Below are 22,279 nucleotides of genomic sequence, written 5' to 3' on the forward strand. Positions count from 1 at the left end.
ACAGTCACAACACACACACACAGTCACAACACACACACACAGTCACAACACACATGCACACGCACACACACACACAGTCACAACACACACACACACACACACCCTCAAATTCTCGCCCTCAGTCCGTCTACTGCTCTTCCCTCATGCGGTAGTGTTCCCTCGTGATCAAAGGTACGTCGGCGGAGCTCGTGGTAATGCCTGCTCCCCAGGCCCTGATGACCAGCATTGTAAGTTGTCATGCCTCAGATTTACAATTTGTGCCTCACAACTTCTCTCCTGCCCACCTATCATGTGGCTTTACATTTCAATAGTTAATTCCATCCAGAGCTGTAACAGCGTGGCCAAAGCTGTTCATAGAATCTAATTCATAGCACTAATTCATACGACTACATGAGAGAGACCGAATATAAATAATATAAAAGCCTTCAATGCAAAGAGAAACAAAAAAATGAATTCTTTCAAATAAACATGTACTACTTATTAAACAATTTTAAAGGACCAATGGAATATATTCATTATGGAAACCGAAGATACTTAAATGTATGTTAACTTAAGTTTACAAAGTTTTAAAAAAAGAAATATTGATCAGGAAAATAGCCCTGTGTAGTGATGAGGCGAGCAGGCCTGCTTTTCGTCCTGCCCGACTCCCGCACGGCTAGCTTAGCCCCAGAATAATTACATGGAAACTGTATTCATTTAAACACTGCCTGGCCCGTTAGTTCTAGCCTCTTATTGGCTAACTCTCACATCTTTTTTTTAATATTTATTTATTTATTATGTATACAATACTCTGTGTGTATGTCTGCAGGCCAGAAGAGGACCTCATTACAGATGGTTGTGAGCCACCATGTGGTTGCCGGGAATTGAACTCAGGACCTTTGGAAGAGCAGGCAATGCTCTTAACCACTGAGCCATCTCTCCAGCCCCTAACTCTCACATCTTGATTAACTCATATCTAATAATCTGTATGCCACCACGAGGTCGTGGCTTACCGGCATGAGTCTAGCCAGCATCCATCTCGGGAAGGGGAATCATGGCGTCTGCCTGACTCACTTCCCTTCTTCCCAGCTTTCTGTTCTCTCTACTCCACCCACTTATGTTCTGACCTATCAGGCCAAGCAGTTTTTTTTTTTTTATTAATTAACCGATGAAAGCAACAGATAAAAAGAAGACACACCTACATCAGTCCTGAGACGTGTTCCCTCACAAATAGTAACAAAAACAATGCTTTGGCAAAACTGACCAGAAGAAAAGAGAGTTCTGGGTACATCAGAGCACTTTGCTACTGGGTAGAAGAGCTTTTAGAAGAACCTAGGGCTAATGAGACAGGCTCAGATAGGCTAGGAGGAAGTACAGATTAGACTCTCTCTAGACCCAGCCTCTCCCCCAACCCTTGTTGGTATCTTTTCTTTCCACTAAGGTGGGTAAGGAAAAACAAATATATGTCTTATAGTTTCACTTGCAAGCAAAAGACTATGGAAAATATACCTGATAAAAGATAATTTGGAATCATACAAAATGAATATGTATTAATAATTTTCAGTTCATTTAAAGCCGTTGTTTACTGACAGTGGTGCCCATACACCTCATGGTCCTTCAAATGACATGCAAGCAAAATTAATCCATGAGGACAGGGGTCCTGGGCGCAGGAGGAAGTCTTGTGGGGATTTACATTCTGGTTCCCTTGTTCTAAGAGGTGATTTCGTAGGTTTAAACTTACGTGAAAATGTCTTGTCCATGTGAATAATTGTGTATACTCAATTATGATTTAGTAAATTAATGCCTTAGATGGATGTACAAGCATATATTCATGAGCTGACATCAACAATGGCTAAAATTTAGTTTTTCCTTTACAAGAAGTTTTTGTTTAGATGTTTTGGTTTGATTATTTTGAAGCACGGTCTCAAAACTTGGCTGACCTATAACATGGCTATGTAGACCAGGCTAGGGTCAAATATGTAGCAATCCTCCTGCCTCTGCCTCCTGGAGGCAGAGATTATAGGCGTGTGCCAACAACCCATTTAAGAATTTCTTTAAGATTATAAAATGGATTTTGTTACTGTGTTTGTGAATCTAGAACATTTTTTTAATACCTTTATAATAACCTCATGAACTATTTTTCCCTACCTTGGTTTGTTTTATTATTCTTTTCTGGGTTGTTGTTGCTGTTGTTGTTATTTACTGTTGCTGCTGCTGCTATTGTTTGGTTTTGTTTATTTGATTCTGAATTTGTTGGGTTGGGGGGCATTTTTCTTGATCATACATTTGGCAGCTTTTTAGTGGCCAAACACAGTAGCAAGTGATACAGTTTGGATCTCAGATAGCCTTAGTGCACAGATACCTGTGCTTCTCAATCCCTTCGGGGTTTCCCAGGGGTTGCGTACTAGATATTCTGCACATCAGGTATCTACATTACCATTTATAACAGTAGTGAAATTACAATTATGAAGTGGCAGTGGACATAATTTTATGGTTGGGATCACCATGACATGAGGAACTGTGTTAAAGGGTTGTAGCATCAGGAAGGCTGAGAACTGCTACTCTAGAGGCCAAGTGTTAAAGACTGGTTGGTCCCCAGAGTAGGGTTACTGGAAAGCTGTGGAACTTTCAAAGGCAGGTGTTGAGGTTATTGGGGGCCTGGTGCCGGGAATGATTGTGGGACCTCATCCCCCTTCTAGCTCTTGTCCGTTTCCTCACGTGAGCAATTCGCTGCTGCACGTGTGTCTGCTCTGACCCAAGGGAGTGGGGCCAGCCTGTCATGGTCTAGACTCATCAAAACTGTGAGCCAAATAAACCTCTTCTCTTATAACTTGATTGCCTCAGATAGTGTGTTGGAGTAACAGAAAGCAAAACCTAAGTATTGGGGATATGAAAGTAAGCATGGGGATATGAAAGTAAGCAATGTCATTAGAGCATTTGGTTCTGTGGGGTAACAGGTGGAAATAGATCCTTGTGGTCACACCACATATCAGAGCAGGGGCTGAGAGGGTTACTGTGGGAATATCGAGCAGGGAACCGCCACTTCTTTCAGAATGTTCCAGAAGACTCTTAGGGTATCACTGGACCCTACTTCTACTTCTGCCACTTATGAGTGTCCCCTGTGTATTACGTGTCCACGGTGACCGCTTAAGACAATGTTTCGTCCCCTGGAGGATAAACAGCCCTCTGTGTTCTTCACATTTCCTTAGACACCACAGTAAACACATCTTTAACCACCCACTGTAAGGGTAAAGAAACTCTACCTGCTGCGGGTTTCTAGAAAGAGCAGCGTTCTTTGAAATGCTTGTAAACGTGAAAGTCTTTTCTTTGAATTGGCACTGAGGTCAGAGCCAAGCTTAGCACGATCGTGGTGAACGGGTACTTTTCCTTCCCTGCAGTGTTTGCATGCAGCAACCTCAGTGCCCTAAGCACAGAGGAGCTGCAGCTCCCCGTCTAGGTGAGAAACCTGCCACACTGCCTTTTATGTTTACACATGTCTCTCTCCGAGGAGCGGATGTACCTAGAAATACTGTGTGAGGGCCTTGGTATGTGTGTGGTTCTTCCTAGAAACTGAGACAGGTTCAAGAGAAGCGTTGCAGCCCACTAGCAGTATGGATTCATGTATTCTACAATTATCTATCAGTGCGTTTCACCTCGGTGATCATTTCTTCCTCTGTGCTCACAGAAGATAAGTGTTTGTTTTAAGCAGCTTTCAAATCAGATAGTAAATTCATACTGTGTTGCCATGATATACTGTGTTCTGGAAAGTCATTAAGCCTAAATAAAGATTTGGTTAATGGGGGCGGGGTCAGGCCAAAAATTACATTATAAACTATTAGGCAGTGCTAGCCAGACTCCCAAGCTGGATTTTCCTTTGCCTGTTTCTACAGTCCCATGTTGTCAGGTCTTAAATGGGTGAGGGGTGAGTTTGAGGATGGTCCTGACTGGAGGAACTGGTTAGCAACATTATTTGCAGAGGTAGAAGAATGGAAAAAGAGAACAAGGTTGGGAGGAAGGACAGGGATGCAGGAAAGGACCAACAGAAGCATGCCCACCATTCCAGCCTTCTGGCCTCCAGCAGGGCATGGCACAGGGCATTGTGGGTAAGCAGTCCTTCCCCCCCCCCCCCTCTATCCAGGATCCAGCCATAGCACTGATGTCCCAACTGGTGACCAATCAGTGAGAACCTCTCAGACACCATTACCGTAGGAGAACATCTTCTTGTCAGCTTGTCAGTAAACTTACATTGCTCTAGAAATATTTTTAAAAAAGCATTGTTTTAAAGTGATAACTCCACAAAAGGCCTGAAAGAAAACGTCTGAGCCAGATATGGTGGTGCATGCCAGTGATCCCAGCACTCTGGAGACAGGGCAGGAGGATCACTGCAAGTTCCAGGCTAGCCTGGTCTATGTAGAAAGTTCTAGGCTAGCCAGGGCTATATACTCAAGATCTTGCCTCAAGGGGAAAAAAAAAAAATCAAAGTAGGTCTGAGACTGGAACTTAGTGGTGCAGTGCTTACTTAGCGAGTGCGAGGCCCGAGCTCAGTTCCCAGCAGCCATCTGACCTCCCCACGGGAACGAACTGTGAAGTCAGCCATTGCACAGCAAGAATTCGCCTGAGCGGAGGCCCCAGCCCTGCTTCAGTCCTGACCCTGCCACTCAACCAGCTCCTTATCATGGACTTCCTCTGTCTGCCTGCTCTTACCTGTGGCTGGAAGTGGTCAGTACTGCTTGCCCACAACCTTAAACTGAAGATAATGTCCAACGCCACCAAACTCTGTACGTCCGCCATGTGTCACATAGGCTTTCCTTCCCCCTTCCCCTAGCTCTGTCTTGACCTCAGATAAGATTTTAAAAAAAACAAAAACAACCTAAGCTTCAGAGAAAAGGTCATAAAGTCCCACAGTTTGTCCATCCTGATGTTCAACAGTTTCTCCTTCCTGTCTGGGATTCCTCGTATGCTGCAGTCTCCGTCTCCCTGTCTGTCTGGGATTCCTTGTGCTGCAGTCTGCTCTCCCTGCCTGTCTCTGATTCCTCGTGCTGCAATCTTTGTTCTTCTCTGTTTTGTCCTATGCTTTCATTTGCAGGGTTTTTTTTTGTTTGTTTTTTGGGTTTTTTTTTTTTTTTTTTTTTTGGTTTTTCGAGACAGGGTTTCTCTGTGGCTTTGGAGCCTGTCCTGGAACTAGCTCTTGTAGACCAGGCTGGTCTCGAACTCACAGAGATCCGCCTGCCTCTGCCTCCCGAGTGCTGGGATTAAAGGCTGTGCAATGAACTTGGTGGCTCCTTCAGTCAAGGATCTCTAGCTCACTCCCATGTAAGGAAGGCAATGACCATGGAGTTCAAGGATGTTGGAGAGTGTGTTACCTGGGCTTTGTCTGCAAACCGCGCTGCGTTTCCCTCCTCTTTCCCACTGGTCACAGAGCCTGCTGGAACTCAGGAGTGGTTTCGCATACAGCCTGTGTAAAGATGAGCACAGTGCAAGGGGGGGGTCAGTAGGCCCTGACGGCAGAGGCATTTGTTTCCATAACAAAATAAATCATGTATTTTAATTCTCTTTGAAGCCTGCGTAATTATGTGGTCTCCCAAAGCATGCAGATTTCCTTAAGAGTTAAAACAACTTTCCAGAGCAGGTGATGAACTCTGCAGCCTGCCATATCCTGAGTTCGGATTAATTTTCATTTCTATTTATCTGGAAAGGTTGAAGGAATACCTACAAATATTTGCTTGTTTTCTATGGTGAAGGCGGAGAGCAATCAAGTGGTGATAGTTTATTGTCAAAATCAAAGCTATGCTATATCATATTTTTACAAAGAGGATGAATTTGTTGCTTGAAACATAATAGACACTTAGCAAGTTGTGACTGTTTTAAGTTTCACAAATTCAAGATGAAATTTAAACAATACAGCTTGAAGAATAGCTTGAGCCTGTCCGGCATTTTAGAACTTAATTTATAAGGATAAAGTGGCTCTGGTACTTTATTAAAAAGCCATCTGGTGATTAAATAATAGTGTTGCTGGACTCTCAGCCTGGGTATGAGGACACAGCCCAGCTCCACACCCCGTGACTTTCCTGGCTTCTCCTTCCTAATACTGAAACCTTCCATTCTGTTCTCTGCTACTCAAGCACTCGTTAGGACAGACATGCACTCTATATCTGCTGTGTGTATTACGCTGCATAGCGCTGGGTTTGAACCAGTCTACCTGGCTCTCTACTCTCAAGGTGCTGATTCAGGTCTGTTAAGCTGGAAAGATTCAGTGAAACAGATATGGTGTGGTAAGAGCTGGGATCCCTTATGTTTGGGGATAGACTAGGCAAGGTGAGGTTCAGACATGAAACAAGATACACGTTTGAAGAACCTCGAAGTTTCTGGATAAGTTGATCGTGGAATTCATCAGAGAACCTGGTGTCTTAGTTTGGGATTAGGTTACTGTTGCTGCAGTGAAACACAATGACTAAAAGCAACTTGGGGAGGACAGTTCCATATGACAGTTCATCTCCAAAAGCAGTGAGGGCAGGAACCTGGAGACTGGGAGCTGATGCAAAAGCCATGAAGAGGTGCTGCTTACTGGTTTGCTCCGCCATACAGAATTTCTTACAGAATCCAAGACCCCCACCCAGGGCTGTCACCACCCACAGTGGGTTGGCAACCCCCCATCACCAATTCAGAAGATGTCCTACAGGCCAGACTAGAGCGTGATCTTGTGAGGTATCTTCTCGGTTGTGTTTCCTCCTCAGATGCCTCTAGCTTGCTTCAGATTGATGTAAAATTGCCCGGCACACCGTGGTAGGGAGTAATTTTTCTTGTGAAAAGAAAGGATAAAAGTAGAGGAACAAATACGAGATGAAAGGCAGTGCAGGCACATTGAATTTGAAGCTTTTATGGAGGGGCTAAGTGGTAATGTCCAGGATACAGTTGTCACCGTAGGTGTGGTCCTCTGCGGAGTCCTGGTACAGCATGGATTTGACGCTCTCCTTGTGAGAGTGAGACCTCCTAAATGACCACCTAAAAGAGCAGTCATTGAAGGAGGAGAAAGCAGGAGGAACTCTGAGCCTGGTATTCCATACATAAGACCCTGCAACGCCTCTTACCTGCAGTTGCTCTTCTGCCGAACCATTTTACCGTGTGCTCTGTGACCCTAATGTCCCTTGCTAACGTGGTGCCTTTTTTAGAGAGAGAGTGCATAACGAACTTAACTGAAGTTTGCTTTGATCTAGGTATAAGGCTTGTTCTTTGGAATGAAACCTTGGGCAACCTATACTTAAACACAAATAATAAAATTGGGAACTCTTATAAATAAAGGCTTGGGCAGAGAGCCTTTGGTGCCCTGTGGAATTCAGACCTGCAGAGTTTCAGATCTAGAGGATCCCACACAAGCAAAGGCCAGTTGGTCGGAAGTCATGGGAACTGTGGACCCCACAGCAGCCAGGTAGCCACGGTGCTGAAGAACGCTCTTCCCGTTGGTAATGGATGTGTCAAAACAGAGGTGAGAAAAAAATCACCGGCACACCATGCTCCAGGTCTGAACTCTTGCCAAGACTTCCCGTGGCCAAACCCAATAAGGAACTAAGGCGTATGGCAGATAGACAGGACCACCACCAGGGCAGAGATCATCCAGACAAAGGCAAAAGGGAAGGTCTCCAACCTGTCCTTCACCAGGGCCTCTCTACCAACTGTGGCCACCCAGTGTGAAGCCCATTGCCATTGCCACAGGTGAAAGGGAAGTGACCACTAAGTAGAATATTGAACGGGAGCAGTGGACTCTGACGTGCTGGCCTTGGCTCTACTTTATCTTACAGTGTTATTGAACTGGTTCAAAAAAATGTGAATAGAGATCAAAGCCCTTTAAACAGATATATTGACTTATGCAAACATCCTTGAACTTCCCGTCAGCCCCCGCCCCACTGCCAAATCCACTCAGCACCTCTAGAGGCTGTTAATACATGTAATGATTGTAATAAACACGGTGTTTGCTTTGGTCCAGCCGGCCCGAGCCAGACTCGCTAGTAGTTACCATTGCTTGCTGGAAAACTGCAGTGTTACCTTTGGTAGCAACTTTGTCACAGATTTCTCAGCTTTGATTCTTTTTTTTTTTTTTTTTTTTTTTGGTTTTTTTTTCGAGACAGGGTTTCTCTGTGGCTTTGGAGCCTGTCCTGGAACTAGCTCTGTAGAGCAGGCTGGTCTCGAACTCCCAGAGATCCGCCTGCCTCTGCCTCCCGAGTGCTGGGATTAAAGGCGTGCGCCACCACCACCCGGCTCAGCTTTGATTCTTATGCGTTGAGCTCATTGCCTCCCATGACAGTGCGTTCAGATTAAGACTCAGCACTGTATGTATAAATAAATAAATAAATAAATAAATAAATAAATAAGACTCAGCACTGTACATTGGCTTTTAAGGAAATTTAGAACTACTGACTGCAGAGAACTAAAATTTAATGGTATGTTTGGGAATTGTCTTTATTTCATGTAGTAAAATCAAGAAACATTATTATTGGTACATTTCACTCTTTATAAAACTTTTGAATTGGTAATTAATGCCCTTCTGCTTGTACAGACTTAAACTGGTTGTACATTGGGTAGTTTTCCATCAGAATTTTCCACAGACAGAAATAAAATAATTCCTAAGAAAAACAAATTTGTATTTGCTGACAGAAAAATGTGTTAACTTCATTCTCAAAGATTTAAACTAGATTTGTTGGCAATAAAATATTTTATTTCACATTTTGTTTTTACATAAGCAATAAAATATTTTAAATCATGCAGAATTTCAGGTTTTAAAATCATAGCAACTTAACATGAAAATAGAAGGATTCTGAGTTAGACAGTATAGAATAGTCATATAAAATAAGATGCTAATGCTAGAAAGAGAGAGAGAATACTACATAAACCAGAGGATAGCTTTTTAGAAAATGCTACCTTATTATAAAAAATGATGTTTTGCTACATTTAAATGTAGATGCTGGGACTGTTGGGACTATTAGTCTGCTTGAGAATTAAGTAGAAGGGTTAATCTTAAGCACTCAATTTCTCTTCCAAATAAATGCATCTTTAGATAAATACGTTCAAGTAGGGTGTGAGCGTAATCTAATTCCTCTAACTTCTGCGTGGTGGTAATTTGTACAGAGACTAAGCAAACCTTCGCTTGAGGGAGGCTGGAGAGTTTGAACTCTTTCCGGTTGAGTCTGGCTCTTAGGCCAGACAGAGTGCTGTCATGGTCCGTGCTGGGAAGGAACAGCAATCTTTCTCTCAAGTCATGGCGCAAGGAAATAATTTTACACCAATGGCCGCCGCATTTCTACAGTTCACAGACTTACCTAAAAAAAAAAAAATACCTCACCATTAAATGTCTGAAAATAAATTCAAGATCATGTCCACTAGTGGTTTAATTTCAGCCTGCCTTTACCTGTTGGTTCGTGGGTGTTTGGAAGTAAAAGTTCTCCGTGAGATTTCCAGGAGGATGCAGATCATCAGATAACCTTTGCCCGGAATCCCAGCCCTTCTCATGTTTGGGGCCAGGCTACTCAATCATCTGGAATTCCCAGTTCGGAGCTCTGAAGGACAGCTTGCTCGCTAACCACACTGCCTCCCACTCAGAGCTCTGTGCACATTCTCGTCTGTGTGTGACTCCCCAGGCTCTGTGACAGACACCCACTCAAGCTTGATGCCCCTACCATACAGACACTTTCTAGGCACACTATGTCCACACCTATATATAAATGACATTTTCACAAAAACCAGAACCTGTTGCAACAGAACTCAGAATTAGTCTCTCAGCACTGTTCGTGGGTATCTTTTCTGTGTGAGCAGGATTACGAGATGAAAACAATCCCATTCTTTTTTTGAAAGATAAATAATGCTCTTCTAGCAGTCATTACTCTGGCATAAACATCCTTAGGAATGACTGTTTGTTGGTAATATAAATATTTTCAAGAATGCTGGATCGAGAACGTGTACTATTCATTTTATAAATGTTGACTTACTATCTTTTCAAAGAGTTGTGACCGCTTGCAGTTTAAAGCTTTCAATATATTGTTCTGCTAATTTCTCCAAATCATCCCCATCCCACCCCAGTACAATTTTCTTGAGCTATCTCATTTCTCTCCCCTGCCCTCCACTCTCCTCCCCTCCCCTCCTCTTCTCTCTCTCTCTCTCTCTCTCTCTCTCTCTCTCTCTCTCTCTCTCTCTCTCACACACACACACACACACACACACACACACACTCCCCCCATCTTTGGCAGTTTGTATTTCTTATAAATTGACTTTGCTTGCTGCTTTTCAGCTGTATTATTTTCTTTTTGATTAATAAAAGCCCCTTAAGCAGTATGATGCTAAATCCTAACCAACTCCCTTGTGGGTATGACAAAACCTATAAATCCGTCTCTTTCTGGGCTTAATTTGGTGTTTTTGTCTTTGTCACCTTCTGGTTTATTTCTTTGGGCCAAGAGTTGGTTTTCTCCCCAACATCATTGTGTTTTCTTATTTGTCATATTATTTGCCTAGGCTGGTTTTAAAACTCATCATGATTCCCCTGCCTCAGCCTCCCAGGTGTGCCGCCGTGTCTGTTATGACTGTCATACAGTCTTCTCCATTAGCCATCAGCCAAGTGGGTGAATTTGAGGCAAAGCCTATGGGATGAAGAGGTGAGAGAACTGTAAGTGTTGCTGAATACTCACCCCCAAGAGTTAAAGCAGCACCGTTTTGTTATTGCTCATACTCTTGTAAGCTGACTGGACTCACCTCACTAATCTTTAGTCATCTGGGGGACAAACTGGTCTCAGTTGTCCAATATGGATGGCTCACGTAGTTCTCAACTGAGAGCCTAGCAGGGACTGATTGTCAAAGCATCTCTGTGAACTTCTCACAGAATCACTGCTGGGTCCCGAGAGGAATCGTCTCAAGAGCAAACCCTTGAAAGAGCCCAGGCTCGTTATGACCTAGACTTGATAGCTTCAGACAGCACTGCCATGTTCTGTGGGTCAAGCAACTCACATTCATTGAAAGCTGAGTAAACGCTATCCCGTGCGGAGAACAAGGTACACATACAAGGAGAGAAGGAAATTGATGGGAGACATTTTTAGCGACTTGCAAACACCAAGATCAAAGCCCATGAAGCCAGTCTATCAGGCAATCTATATAGTAACCCAGACAAAACAATGAGGATAAGGGGATCTGAATTATGTAAAATGTGTATTAAAGTATGTGAAAGATACTGATGGAGTATCTAACAATAAAGAGGACACCCTCGTCTTAGATATCTGTCGAGTGCCTGCCTTTCCTCTCCAGAGCAGAGAAGCATTGGACCCCTATACACAGGCGAATCTGAAGCCTTAACCTGGTGTTCTGAGCACTGCAGCTGTGCTTCTCTCATGGTTTCCTGTTGAATGGGCTCTTGGGACTGCAGCTCCCATCCTTGAGGTGACTTCTTTATCCTGGGTGCACATACTTGGGTTTTCCTCGGTTTTGCTTGCTGAAAGAGCAGCAGGGAAGTTTGTTTGGATTCCCCACAGTGTTATAATAAGACCGGTTTTGACTTGGCCTGGGATGCTCTGTGCACTTCAGGGTCATCCTCCAGCAACCACTGGAGTCTCTTCGTTTTCTAACAACAGTGACTTAGGAATTGAGCCGTTGTTGTTTTTCGTGTGTTGTTTTGAAGTCTCAAGTGGGGGAGTTTTGTGATAAGAGTTTTGGCTTTGTTGTATTTTTTACTTACTTTCTGAAACTTGTGTTATTTGCCATTCCTCGTCCCATTGAAGGCAGTCTGAAATGGGAGCCCAGGGTGCGGGGTGATGCGATTTCCTGGCCTGTGAGCACGTCCTATGCCCTTTGTGTCTTTGTCATGCTGTTACCATGATGTATAATGACTTGAATCTTGTCCGTGAGCCTCGCAGGATTGGCATGTAATTTGACAGCTTGGCTTCCTCATTCATGCTCAGATCCCTTCGCTGTTACAGGTTGTTACACTGTGGTACCGAGCCCCAGAAGTCTTGCTCCAGTCCAGCTACGCCACGCCCGTGGATCTCTGGAGTGTCGGCTGCATATTTGCAGAGATGTTTCGCAGAAAGTAAGAACTCCATTTCTTCTTTGAACTGTCAGTCTTTAAAGTGGCGGCACGGCGTTTCTGTCTCAGCGCGATCACGATTGTTCCCACCTATGGGGAATCTAATGCTCAGACAGGATTTTGTGTGTTCTGTGTTCTAAGTGATCACCACACACTGGAGATGTTTTCAGCCCTGGTGAAAGAGCTACGGGATGTCCGGGACCACCCCGCATGTGAAAGTAGTAGTTCACCTGATTTTTAGGTCACAGAAAATAGGCACACAGTACAGTAAAGTTCTCTCGGAGAGCGAACCCTGATCTATCCCTTTCTATTTTTGTTTTCCTCACAGGAGGTGAGTGAGGAAGTTGAAGGGTATTCCCACTGAGCATGTTCAGAATGTAGCTCTGCGTAGCTTCTTTTCTGAGGAAAGACGTGGTCCGCCATTGTGGCTTGCTCTTTCTTATAGCCAGAGGAAGTGTGTGTGGTGAGCTTTGTGAAGCTTCTAGACCCCAGCAGAATTCACTGTCATTCACGGGACGAGCGGATTGTGGCAAAGACACACTCGTGCTGGCCTGCTGCGTCTTGAGGACATAGCCAGAGTTTCTCCATGGTGTTTCCTTTTACTAATCCTTTATGTGAGAAGGAACTATGGATGTATGGCAGCTAAGAAGTAGCAAAGATGTGGCTTGAAAGGAAGCCTAGTAAATTCTAATCTAGTAATGTTTAAAACAGAGGGGCAGGAAAAAATAAAAACTAGCCATCAACGAAACTGCAGTGACAACCAACCAGGCTAATAAGTGGGGCTTGGTACGGTTGAGGAAGAAGAGCTTGTGTATACTGCATGCGCATGAAGACCAGACGTCGACCTCGGTGTCGTCCACCGTTTTTTTGAGGCAGCCGTCTCATTGGGCTAGCTGGTTAAGAAGCTAGGTTGTCTGGCCTCGGGTCCCACCCATTCTTCCCTCACCAGCGCTGGGGTTACATGTTCCTCTATCGTGCCTGGCTTTTTATATTGGCACTGGAGGTGCCCGTGCTGTTAGGCGGGCACGTTACCAGCTAGGCTGTCTTCGCCCTTCAGTAGGTTGTTTTGGGAAGGGTGGTCCCTGCCGCACTTCATCATTACTTGGGCTTTTCTTAGAAATGGGGATTCTTAGGATCCATCCTACATCTACGGAGTTGGGATTCTGGAGCTAGGTTCTACCACTCTGTGTTTGGGCAAGCCCTACACTTGATCCTAATAAGAACCAGGCTAAGAACCACGAGATCAGATGATGGTGTTGCCAGAAATAGGCAGTACTTGAAAATGTGTGTCTCCAGCACTCCCTTGAGGCTCTGATTCATTACTGAGTTGGGCCAGGAATCCTGTTTTTGAAATGTGCCCAGATGATTCTTTAACCCAACGAGAGAGGAGCGTTTTAGGTTAAAAGCCAGAGATGGGATTAAGACCCAGAAGTAGAGGATGGTGAGAGTTAGGACAGGTGCCCCAGGCTATCCGGGGGATAACTTAATACTAAAGAGTCTATTTTAAAAAATGCCGACTGGAATTGTATTTATGAGTCTAGAATTTTCCTCAAGCGTAAAAGTGGGGTCCCTGTTTTGGGGGTGGAGAGGTCAGTTGTTTTTCCATAATTAGCCATGACTGATTATTCTAAAAATCCGTTTTTGAAGATGCTAAAAAAAAAAAGATAAAGCTTAAGATATTAGAATTGAGCATTTACTAGTAAGATATTGGCTACATTTTTAAGTCTTGAGTGTTACCCACCTTTGGAACAGTTCAACCCCAAGTTGAACATATTTCCACCTAAGTCATTAGTGTGAATTGATAATTAGGTTCTCAGCCTAGCTTGAGGGCTCTTGAATAATTCGGAACATACATGAAACAGTATATTGCTAATTCATCAAATACCTTTTTCCTAGGGGAAATTTTCCTTCTTTATTCCAATCCAGCATGACAAGAACAGCAGTCTTCCCAACTCGGAATTAGGACTGAGAAAGGAGGCTCAAGAAAAAGCTTACTGGTGCTAGTGCCAATCTTCTACTGCACTTTACTGGGAGACCCACTGGTTCCTCCGAGTATGGGCATGGGAAGTTCCCTTTCTCCTAACGGCACACATAAAGGTTGAGGGAGAAATAAGTGATTGAAGGAGGAAACAGTAGCAGAAACTGGGTCGGGTCCTAAAGATAAGCAGAGCAGATCTAGACCAAACAGCTAACCTTCCTAGGATCCCTTGCTTGGTTGGCCCTGCTGGTTGGCCTTGCACATGGATGTAGGCTTTGATCTTTGTTTCTGTTCCGTTCACATTGCTATCCGTGTAATTTTACCCAGATGTCTGGGCATGGCCCAGTACTCTAGCATCAGCAGGATCCTGCTGGACTCCTGATGCTGTGTACATCCTGTTGAGAACTCAAGCCCAGGATCCCGAAAGCATACTCATTGATTACTGTAGGGTCATCTAAGTTAGGGAATATTGATACCTTTCCATTTTGTGTTCCTACTTGTTGCAGAGGCAGTAATTTCTACATCATATTATCTTTATTACCTCCATTGTTTTTTGCTATATCCTTATGGACGTTTTACTCCCATTTACTTAGCTTTTTTACTACCCTAAACCAGCTTACTTTTTTTATTTAGCCTCACCGTAAACAAGAATATATAAAGCTATAGCTTTGGTAAATTGGTCATTTGTCTGACAGACATTAGAATTTATATAAATACCAAGATCATTAGAAAGCAGTCCACGTCTACCCTCTCTAAAATGACCTCACATGTCAGCAACTGAGAGTGCTCAGTTTCAGAACCCTGTAATACAACTCCTCTACGATGAAGAGATGACCGTCATAAGTCCTAGTGAAGGGTGTGTGGTGATGGTGCATCGATAAGCAGAGCTGGCTTAGGAAGGATGGGGTGTTGTGGGAAGAATTCTCAGTGAAAGTTTAAAAGTCACAACCTAGTTATTTATATATATCTTTGAGGAGTAATCGTTCTTGCATAGCAAAACTTGCCATCCTTTATAACCTGGGGAGAAGAAAATAAACCAAGGGAATTAGTTAAAACACCCGTGTTCTGCTCAGGACCTTCACATACATTATCTCACCAGGCCCCGTTCCGAGGCTCAGTACCCAGAGGGTAGAGATGTGGACTCTTTCCAAGTAGAGTGAATAACTTGCTCAGGAGCACCAGCTATTACATGACAGAGCCAGGTCACAATCAAAGCCTGCCTGACACTGTAGCATTGATTTTTCTGCTCTGTCATGTTTTTGCTCCTGACATTACTAAACATACAGAGCCTGTATTTTTTTTCTATAGTATTTTATATATTACTAAAAGAGAACAGCAATGATATTTTTGATGTGAAAAATCAGATCACACAGTCAATGACCTCAATTTCTGGTCTCCTTAACACTGGAAAGATTGATTGATTATCATTAACATTATCAAGAGATGCATGCTTTCTATTCTAAAATTGATACCTAGAAAATACAAGCTCAATAAAGAAGTCTTAGAGCAGCAAGTTAAATGCCATTTGTCACTATCTGAGTAGTTTAATAACTACCTGCACTGGTCCACAGAAGCATTCTACAAGATGGATTAGAGCTGGATTTTTCTTAATCCTCCTTCTCTGGTTCTTCGTAAGTGACCCATCTTAATGTCACATTGAGTTGTTTTTTTACACTGAAACGGTTGGGAATGTGATCAGCAGTGGAAATTTTGGGAGGGTTAGTGGGAGACAAGGGGAGATGGGGTGCCATTTAACTCTGTGGTGAAATAAGTTAATTATTTCAGCTCTCCACTATCTGTTGGTTGCCTTGTGGTCTTGACTAGAACTGTTAGTTTATGATTTGAAAAGTCACAGGGTTTTCCAGGTTAAAGCAAAGTCATAAAAAGAGAGTGCACATTACAAAAGAGTAAAATATGCTACTGATTCTTTGAATATGGAGATTGTGGCGAACAGATAATGATTCTTAGAAATACTCGGTTGTCAGCTGATCCTTAGCTACAAAATGCCAAATTCCATCTAGAAGAATATAACAAATACAGTCACTGTTAGCAGGAAACAAACAAGACTTCATGGTTTTATGGCCCCTCGTCTGGTGGCCTCTCTGGACTTGTCACTGATCTCTGTGAAGTAATTGCCCGGGAGTCTTCTGTGACTCCATGACCAGTGAGAAAAATGTCAAAAACATTACTGAGTGCCTTGCCAGTTCTTCCATTGCTTGCTTTGTTGGTGGGTCCCCATCTCTGACTACACTCCTAGTGACATCCAGGAAATGAAGTACTTCACTCACTGCCCTAAATGCCCAAGCCTCAGGAGGTGAGAAAACCTGTCACCTCAGGCTGAGGCAACATGCGTAAACAAGTGTGCAGGGCTGGACTTTCTGACACCCCTCTCCTTGGTCTTCTTTTAAAGAATCCCCTCCCTAACACTCACCTTTAACACAGTTCCTCATGCTGGGGTGATTTTTCGTTGCCACTTCATGACTGCAATCTTCATGACTGTTATGAATAGTAGTATGAGTATTTTTGGAGATAGAGCTTTACCAGGGGATTACAACCCATAGCTTGAGACCTACTGGTCTAAACTGTCCATGATTAGAAAGAAATTTCTGCCTACAGACATAAAGAAGGGCAACTCGAGCCCATAAGCTTGCTCAGTGCCTACTAGCTGGCTCCTGATAGGCGTGTCCGGTCTCCTCTAGTCCCCTTCCCTTGGCAGACCGTCTGTTGGTACTCATGACCCCACTGACCCCACACTTGTGGCTGTGCATTCTGTGTCACCTCAGTTTGTTGAGATGATTGCAGCTATCCAAGGACGTGCCTTCTCTCCCTTCCTCTCAGCAGAGTAATCTGCTTTCTGCTTCTCTCTTGCTTCTCTTGCTTCTGTCAAGGCAAATCCCTAGAACTGTGTTCTTGGCATTTCTTTTGTGACCTTCTTCTGGTGTAGTAGAGGCTCCATCTACCAGCTCTCAACTCCCCATCCTGTTAACGATCTTGCTTCTACTTTGTCCTCCCCTTCATGGACAAACTTCTTTCAAGAATACACATACATAAAGCGACCCCTTTGCCACTGGCTCACCCTTTAGTCCTTTCCAGTAACAATAATGATAGGTAGGAACCAGCAGGATGGCTCGATCAATAAAGGCATTTGGCTTGCAAACCTGAATTTGATCCTCAGAAAACCAAATCCGCAAAGTCATCCTCTGACCTAAGCATGTGAGTCTCTCTACACACATCCCTGTGTACAATAACAATGGATAAACTGATGGTTTGTAAAGTGATGGGTAATGTTTAGGTTACTTACTGTGAGTCACCTGCTGCATCCCATGGTTTCAACTGCAGTTTCGTGCAAATCTCAGAGTAGCTTCATGGTCTTCCGCTGCCACCTCACTTTAAAGGTCCAGCTTCGAGGCCAGTAAGGTTGAGTCGTATAGAATACCACAGCCAATCTCATCAGTGATGAGAAGAGGTTCTGCACCTAGTCGTATCTGCCGCCAAGTCCCTCTGACACCTCGCTGCACCCAGGGACTTGCTTGGTGTACAGCTTGACACCTGAGCCTCTGTTTGTCTCCCCTCTCGTTCTGTGCAACCTGCCTGGCTGCCTGATGGTGACGAGCACATTCCTGCCTACCCTGTCTCTGTCCCTTCATCAGCCTCTTTTCATCTGCCATGTCATAAAGCTACATTTTATAATGTAGATGAAGATGACCCTCAGGTGGACTCCAGCACCATGAAAACCCTGACGGTGTTCTCTGCCACCCTCCCGAAGGTACCTCTTCCTTAGTGGCCTCTCTCAGACCTGCCTCTTCTCCCTTTGTTCTGGTGGAGTGCACATCTGCCACAGGGGTCCTCAGAGTCACCTCTAACGCATCTTCATCTTTCTTTGTCCATGTTCTATGGGTTGCCTACGCTGGGTCTCAGGCCTCACCCCTTCCAACACCAACTCTGTCACCCTGACATGGGTCTTTTTTAACACTCAAACCTGCTTCTCACCAACTTGTGTCTGTGATGAATCCATACTCCTATAAATCACATATTCACAAAACTTAGCCCAACTAATGTAGGATTATTGGGCTTCAAGACGTTTTTTAAAAAGCCCCTACTTTATATGGGCCTTGTCAAGATTTCGTTATTCGGCCCTACAATGTGTCTCAAGATTTTCCTACCTAGAGACCTCTGTCTTTGGAGTTGGAGAGATGGTTTGGTGGTTAAAAACTCTTGCTGCTCTTGCTGTGGACTTGGGTTCAGTTCCCAACACTCACATAGTGACTCCCAACCGTTCATAATCCCGCGTAGGATATCCTATGTCCTCTTCTGGCACTAGGCATACACATGATATATACATAATATTAAAGTTTTTTTTAAATATTATAAACCCTGGCCCTCCTGTTCCTAGCACCCACCTGCCTTCCTCCATCTTCTGCAGAAGTACCAAGAGCTGCCTCCTTTGGGAGGAATCCACTGTAGTTTGCCTCTTACCCCACAGTCCTGTCTGCAGCTGTCTTACTAAACCTTTCTCTGCCATGTTCTTCCTGAATACACTGATCTTACACCGTAGGTGCAATAGGAAATCGGGGTCACAGAATTCTTTCATGGGCCCAAAATTCCCAGTGTGTGCTCCAGCCCTTCCAGCTTTGTGACTGAGGATAAGCCATCGACCTCGAGACCCTAATGTCTTCTAGCGTTTGCTGTGCCTCAGAGCCCTCAGATACTTCCTGCATATCTCTACAGTCCCTCGCTTTCCTCGTTTTGACTGTAGCGGGCTTCTGAAATCTTAGTGCATGTAATGTCCACAGTTAACACCATCATACTTTGCCTCTGTGGAAACACATCTTGGGCATCAATTCACGTTTATAAGCTGATGTTTATCAACACCAGCAGATCGTCCCCCAATGTGGTCTCTTTAAACAGTGCTTGCACCTTGGAAGCCTCATTGTCTGCGATCTTGCTCCATACACCACTTTCAGAAACAAGAACTGTCAAGGGAAGGGTTGAGCTGGTGGATCTAGATAGCAGTTTGCTGTGTTTCTTAAAGAACAGCTTGGTTGTAAAATGCCAAGTGACTCTGAAGTATAAAGTAGGAGTTTGCTTTCTTATATCAACTCCGGGGTAACCCCCTGAACATACTTCCCTATCTTTTCTTTATTATAAATTTAGAAATATGTGTACATATGGCTATTAAAACTGTAGACATACCTTTCTGTAAACAAAGAAATGGTTGCACACTAAGCCAATCAAAAGCTTGCTGTCCATTTAGTTCACGACTTGGCTATAATTTTAAAAAGAAGTTAACAATAATGTCCCTTTGATAAACAAGAAAAGTTTGTTTGTTCCCTTGTTTGGAGCACTATTGTAAACAATGTTGCTGTAAAAAAAAATGGGGGGCTTATTTTTATAGAACACTTATCCAAGTATTTCTGTATGATGAATTGCAGAAGCAAAATTACAGGGTCAGATAACAAACATTTAAAACGTCTGCTAAATAAACAAAATTACCCTCAAAAGGCTTAAAGTCTGTTTTGATTGAGATTTATGAAAATTAGCAAAGATTATCTTAGAGCTGGGGTGTAGCTCAACAGTTGATGACCTGGCCCAGCACATGTGATGTCTGTGAGGCACTTGGTTCAATCCTCAAGTTCCCCATAATGATATAGATTGTGAAGAATCAAACAAAATGGGAATGCTGTGGAATCTTTGGTTACCTCATCTACCCAAAACAACTCCAACTGAAAACACGTAAAATTTGGTAATTTCTTACGAAGCCGTTATAAAGCCTGGTGGGGCATGAGAGAGCTGCGACATTCACTGTGGGTTTCCTTTTTAATCAGTTGGGCAATGGAACGGAAGGAATCTTCCTTTCTGCCAATTAAAAAGAAAAATGTAGTTGAATCCCAACAGATTCTCAGAGGGTTTTTCTCGGCCCAGGGCAGTCCTGAGACAGTCCCAGAACGTTACAGTGTCTGCTTGGAGGACAGTGTGATGGACTCCGATCACCCTCCCTTCCTAGGTAGTCCCTTACTTTTTAGCCCGCCAGTTTTGATTTGTGGATCTGTACTGTACAGTGACTCTAGCCTCCATCAGCCACTCCTAGATAGGAAAAGGCTCAGACTCAGTCTCAAACCTCGAGGCTGAGGTTAGATAAAAATAATTCACTTGAAGCAAGGAGGCACCCACTCTTAGTTATAAAATACTTGCAGAGAAAGGGAACATTGGGTGCACGGAAGTCAGTTTTACCAGTTTTACCTTTAGTGGGTGGCAAAAATCTCCTCACCTTCTCTAATAGATGAACAGAGGATGCTTCATAATGATAGAAACCAAAAATTTTCCGACCTGTGCCAAGTGATGTTCGCTGCACCAATGAACTTCTAATCCATGTTGAATCTGGCCTTGGCAGCCCCTTCAAAGCAAGATGTATTGGGTGTTTTATAACATTCATGCAAATTTCCTAGATGGGATAATAAAGGCAAGTAAATCATCTAATCTTAGATGAATATTAAGGTCGTTAAGATATGCCCACAGAGTTTCCTTTACGTGGTGCTAACGTTTCAGCAGATGTTGAAGTGTGGCAAAAAGATAGGTAGTGCTAACAATCGGGCGCTGCATCGGGCAGCTGCTGTGTTCTTTGTCTGGCACTCAGGGTCCTCTGGGTACCAGATCCCTTCTGCCTCCAGTCTGGTCTTCCCCTCAAACGGCAGAAGTGGCATTTTAACAACTCCAGTCGGCTGAGAATCATTGGGCATTTTCTTACAGATCCTAGCGCTTCCTTCCCTCCCTCCCGTCACCTTTTCTCCTCTTCCTCATCCCTCGCCTTCCTCTTTCTGTCCACTTTCCCTCTGCCTTCTTCATCGGCTCCTTCAGTTGTTCTCTTCTCTCTCATCTTCTTATTTTGACCATTCAAAATATAGCCTATCCAGCATGATCGCATACCCCTGCCTTCTCTGATAGCGCATGATGGTTTCAGGGTGTGTGTCTGTGTGCCTCGCACCAGTTTCCTTTGGAAATTTAAGCATACAGATCTAATAAGATTAAGAGCTGTTGGGCTGGAGAGATGGCTCAGTGGTTAAGAGCATTGCCTGCTCTTCCAAAGGTCCTGAGTTCAATTCCCAGCAACTACTGAAGCTATACGGTGAGACCCTGTCTCCAACAAAATTTATAGTGTGATGCTTTCCATGTTACAGTGCTTGCTATACACAGCTTAATAGGTCAGTTTTCTTAATCCTTGCCCTGAAAATTGTGATGCATTCTCCTGGGGGTTTGTTTCTCAGACAGAGCTACAAATAATCCTGCATGCTGGTCATTTTCAGTCTAGGCATGGACGTTATTTAACTTCAGCCAGTCTCGAACACTTCCTTGTTCCTTTGGACTTCAGGTGGATGGACAAAATGTTAATTAAGACTTTTGGGGGCTGGAGAGATGGCTCAGTGGTTAAGAGCATTGCCTGCTCTTCCAAAGGTCCTGAGTTCAATTCCCAGCAACCACATGGTGACTCACAACCATCTGGAATGAGGTCTGGTGCCCTCTTCTGGCCTGCAGACATACACACAGACAGAATATTGTATACATAATAAATAAATAAATAAATAAATATTAAAAAACTAAAAAAAAACATTAAGAGCTGTTGCCTATTTAAGTGTGCATTCTTGCAACACACACACACACACACACACACACACACACACACACAACAAATGGCGGCCTGAATTTGTTATGCGTGTGGTCCTGTCTCTGCTGAGAGGTCCATGGTACTGTGAACTTACCTCTACCACCTGAAATAAAGAGGTCGGGCTTCCAGAGGAAGAGACGGTTATCTGCAGGTGAAAGCAGATGTAAGAGCAATAGTATTCCAAACATGGAGGATTACTAAAATATAATAATAACACCTCAGAAACCAGGAAATGTGAGTTCCAAAAATTTATATCTGCACTGACTACAAAGAGCTTGGATGGATAAATTGCTTCTCTTAGAATGGGGAAAGAGAAAAGTAAAATGTAGAGTGTCATTTGCTAGTCTACAATTCCACTTTTGAATGTTTTGCAAGAAAAGAGGAACAGCCTGACAGAGCAATGGAAAGACTTCACAGGAACACGAGACTGGCTCTGCACCTAGCCTGGCACGCCCACCACTCCTGAGTTGTGGCTCCCGTCACATGAAGCTCTGCTTTTATGGTTGCCTGGTTTTTAGGGCACTGGCTCTGGCAGTCCTCAGTCAAGCTCTCCAGGGTCTGGTTGACCAAAGCTACATTCTTTTTTTTTTTTTTTTTCTTGAGATCT

At 43.7% G+C, this 22,279-nt stretch overlaps 1 protein-coding gene across 1 annotated transcript in view; it reads left to right on the forward strand.

Annotated features, from left to right (window-relative positions):
• Nucleotides 1-22,279, forward strand: part of Cdk6 (cyclin dependent kinase 6) — a 190,796-nt gene that overhangs the window by 121,557 nt on the left and 46,960 nt on the right. The window contains exon 5 of the mRNA XM_026778322.1: nucleotides 11,928-12,037. Within this exon, the coding sequence (XP_026634123.1) occupies nucleotides 11,928-12,037 (110 nt within the window). The remainder of the gene's footprint in view (nucleotides 1-11,927; nucleotides 12,038-22,279) is intronic.

The sequence above is a fragment of the Microtus ochrogaster genome, unplaced genomic scaffold (genome assembly GCF_000317375.1).
Source record: "Microtus ochrogaster isolate Prairie Vole_2 unplaced genomic scaffold, MicOch1.0 UNK126, whole genome shotgun sequence".
Classification (NCBI taxonomy): domain Eukaryota; kingdom Metazoa; phylum Chordata; class Mammalia; order Rodentia; family Cricetidae; genus Microtus; species Microtus ochrogaster.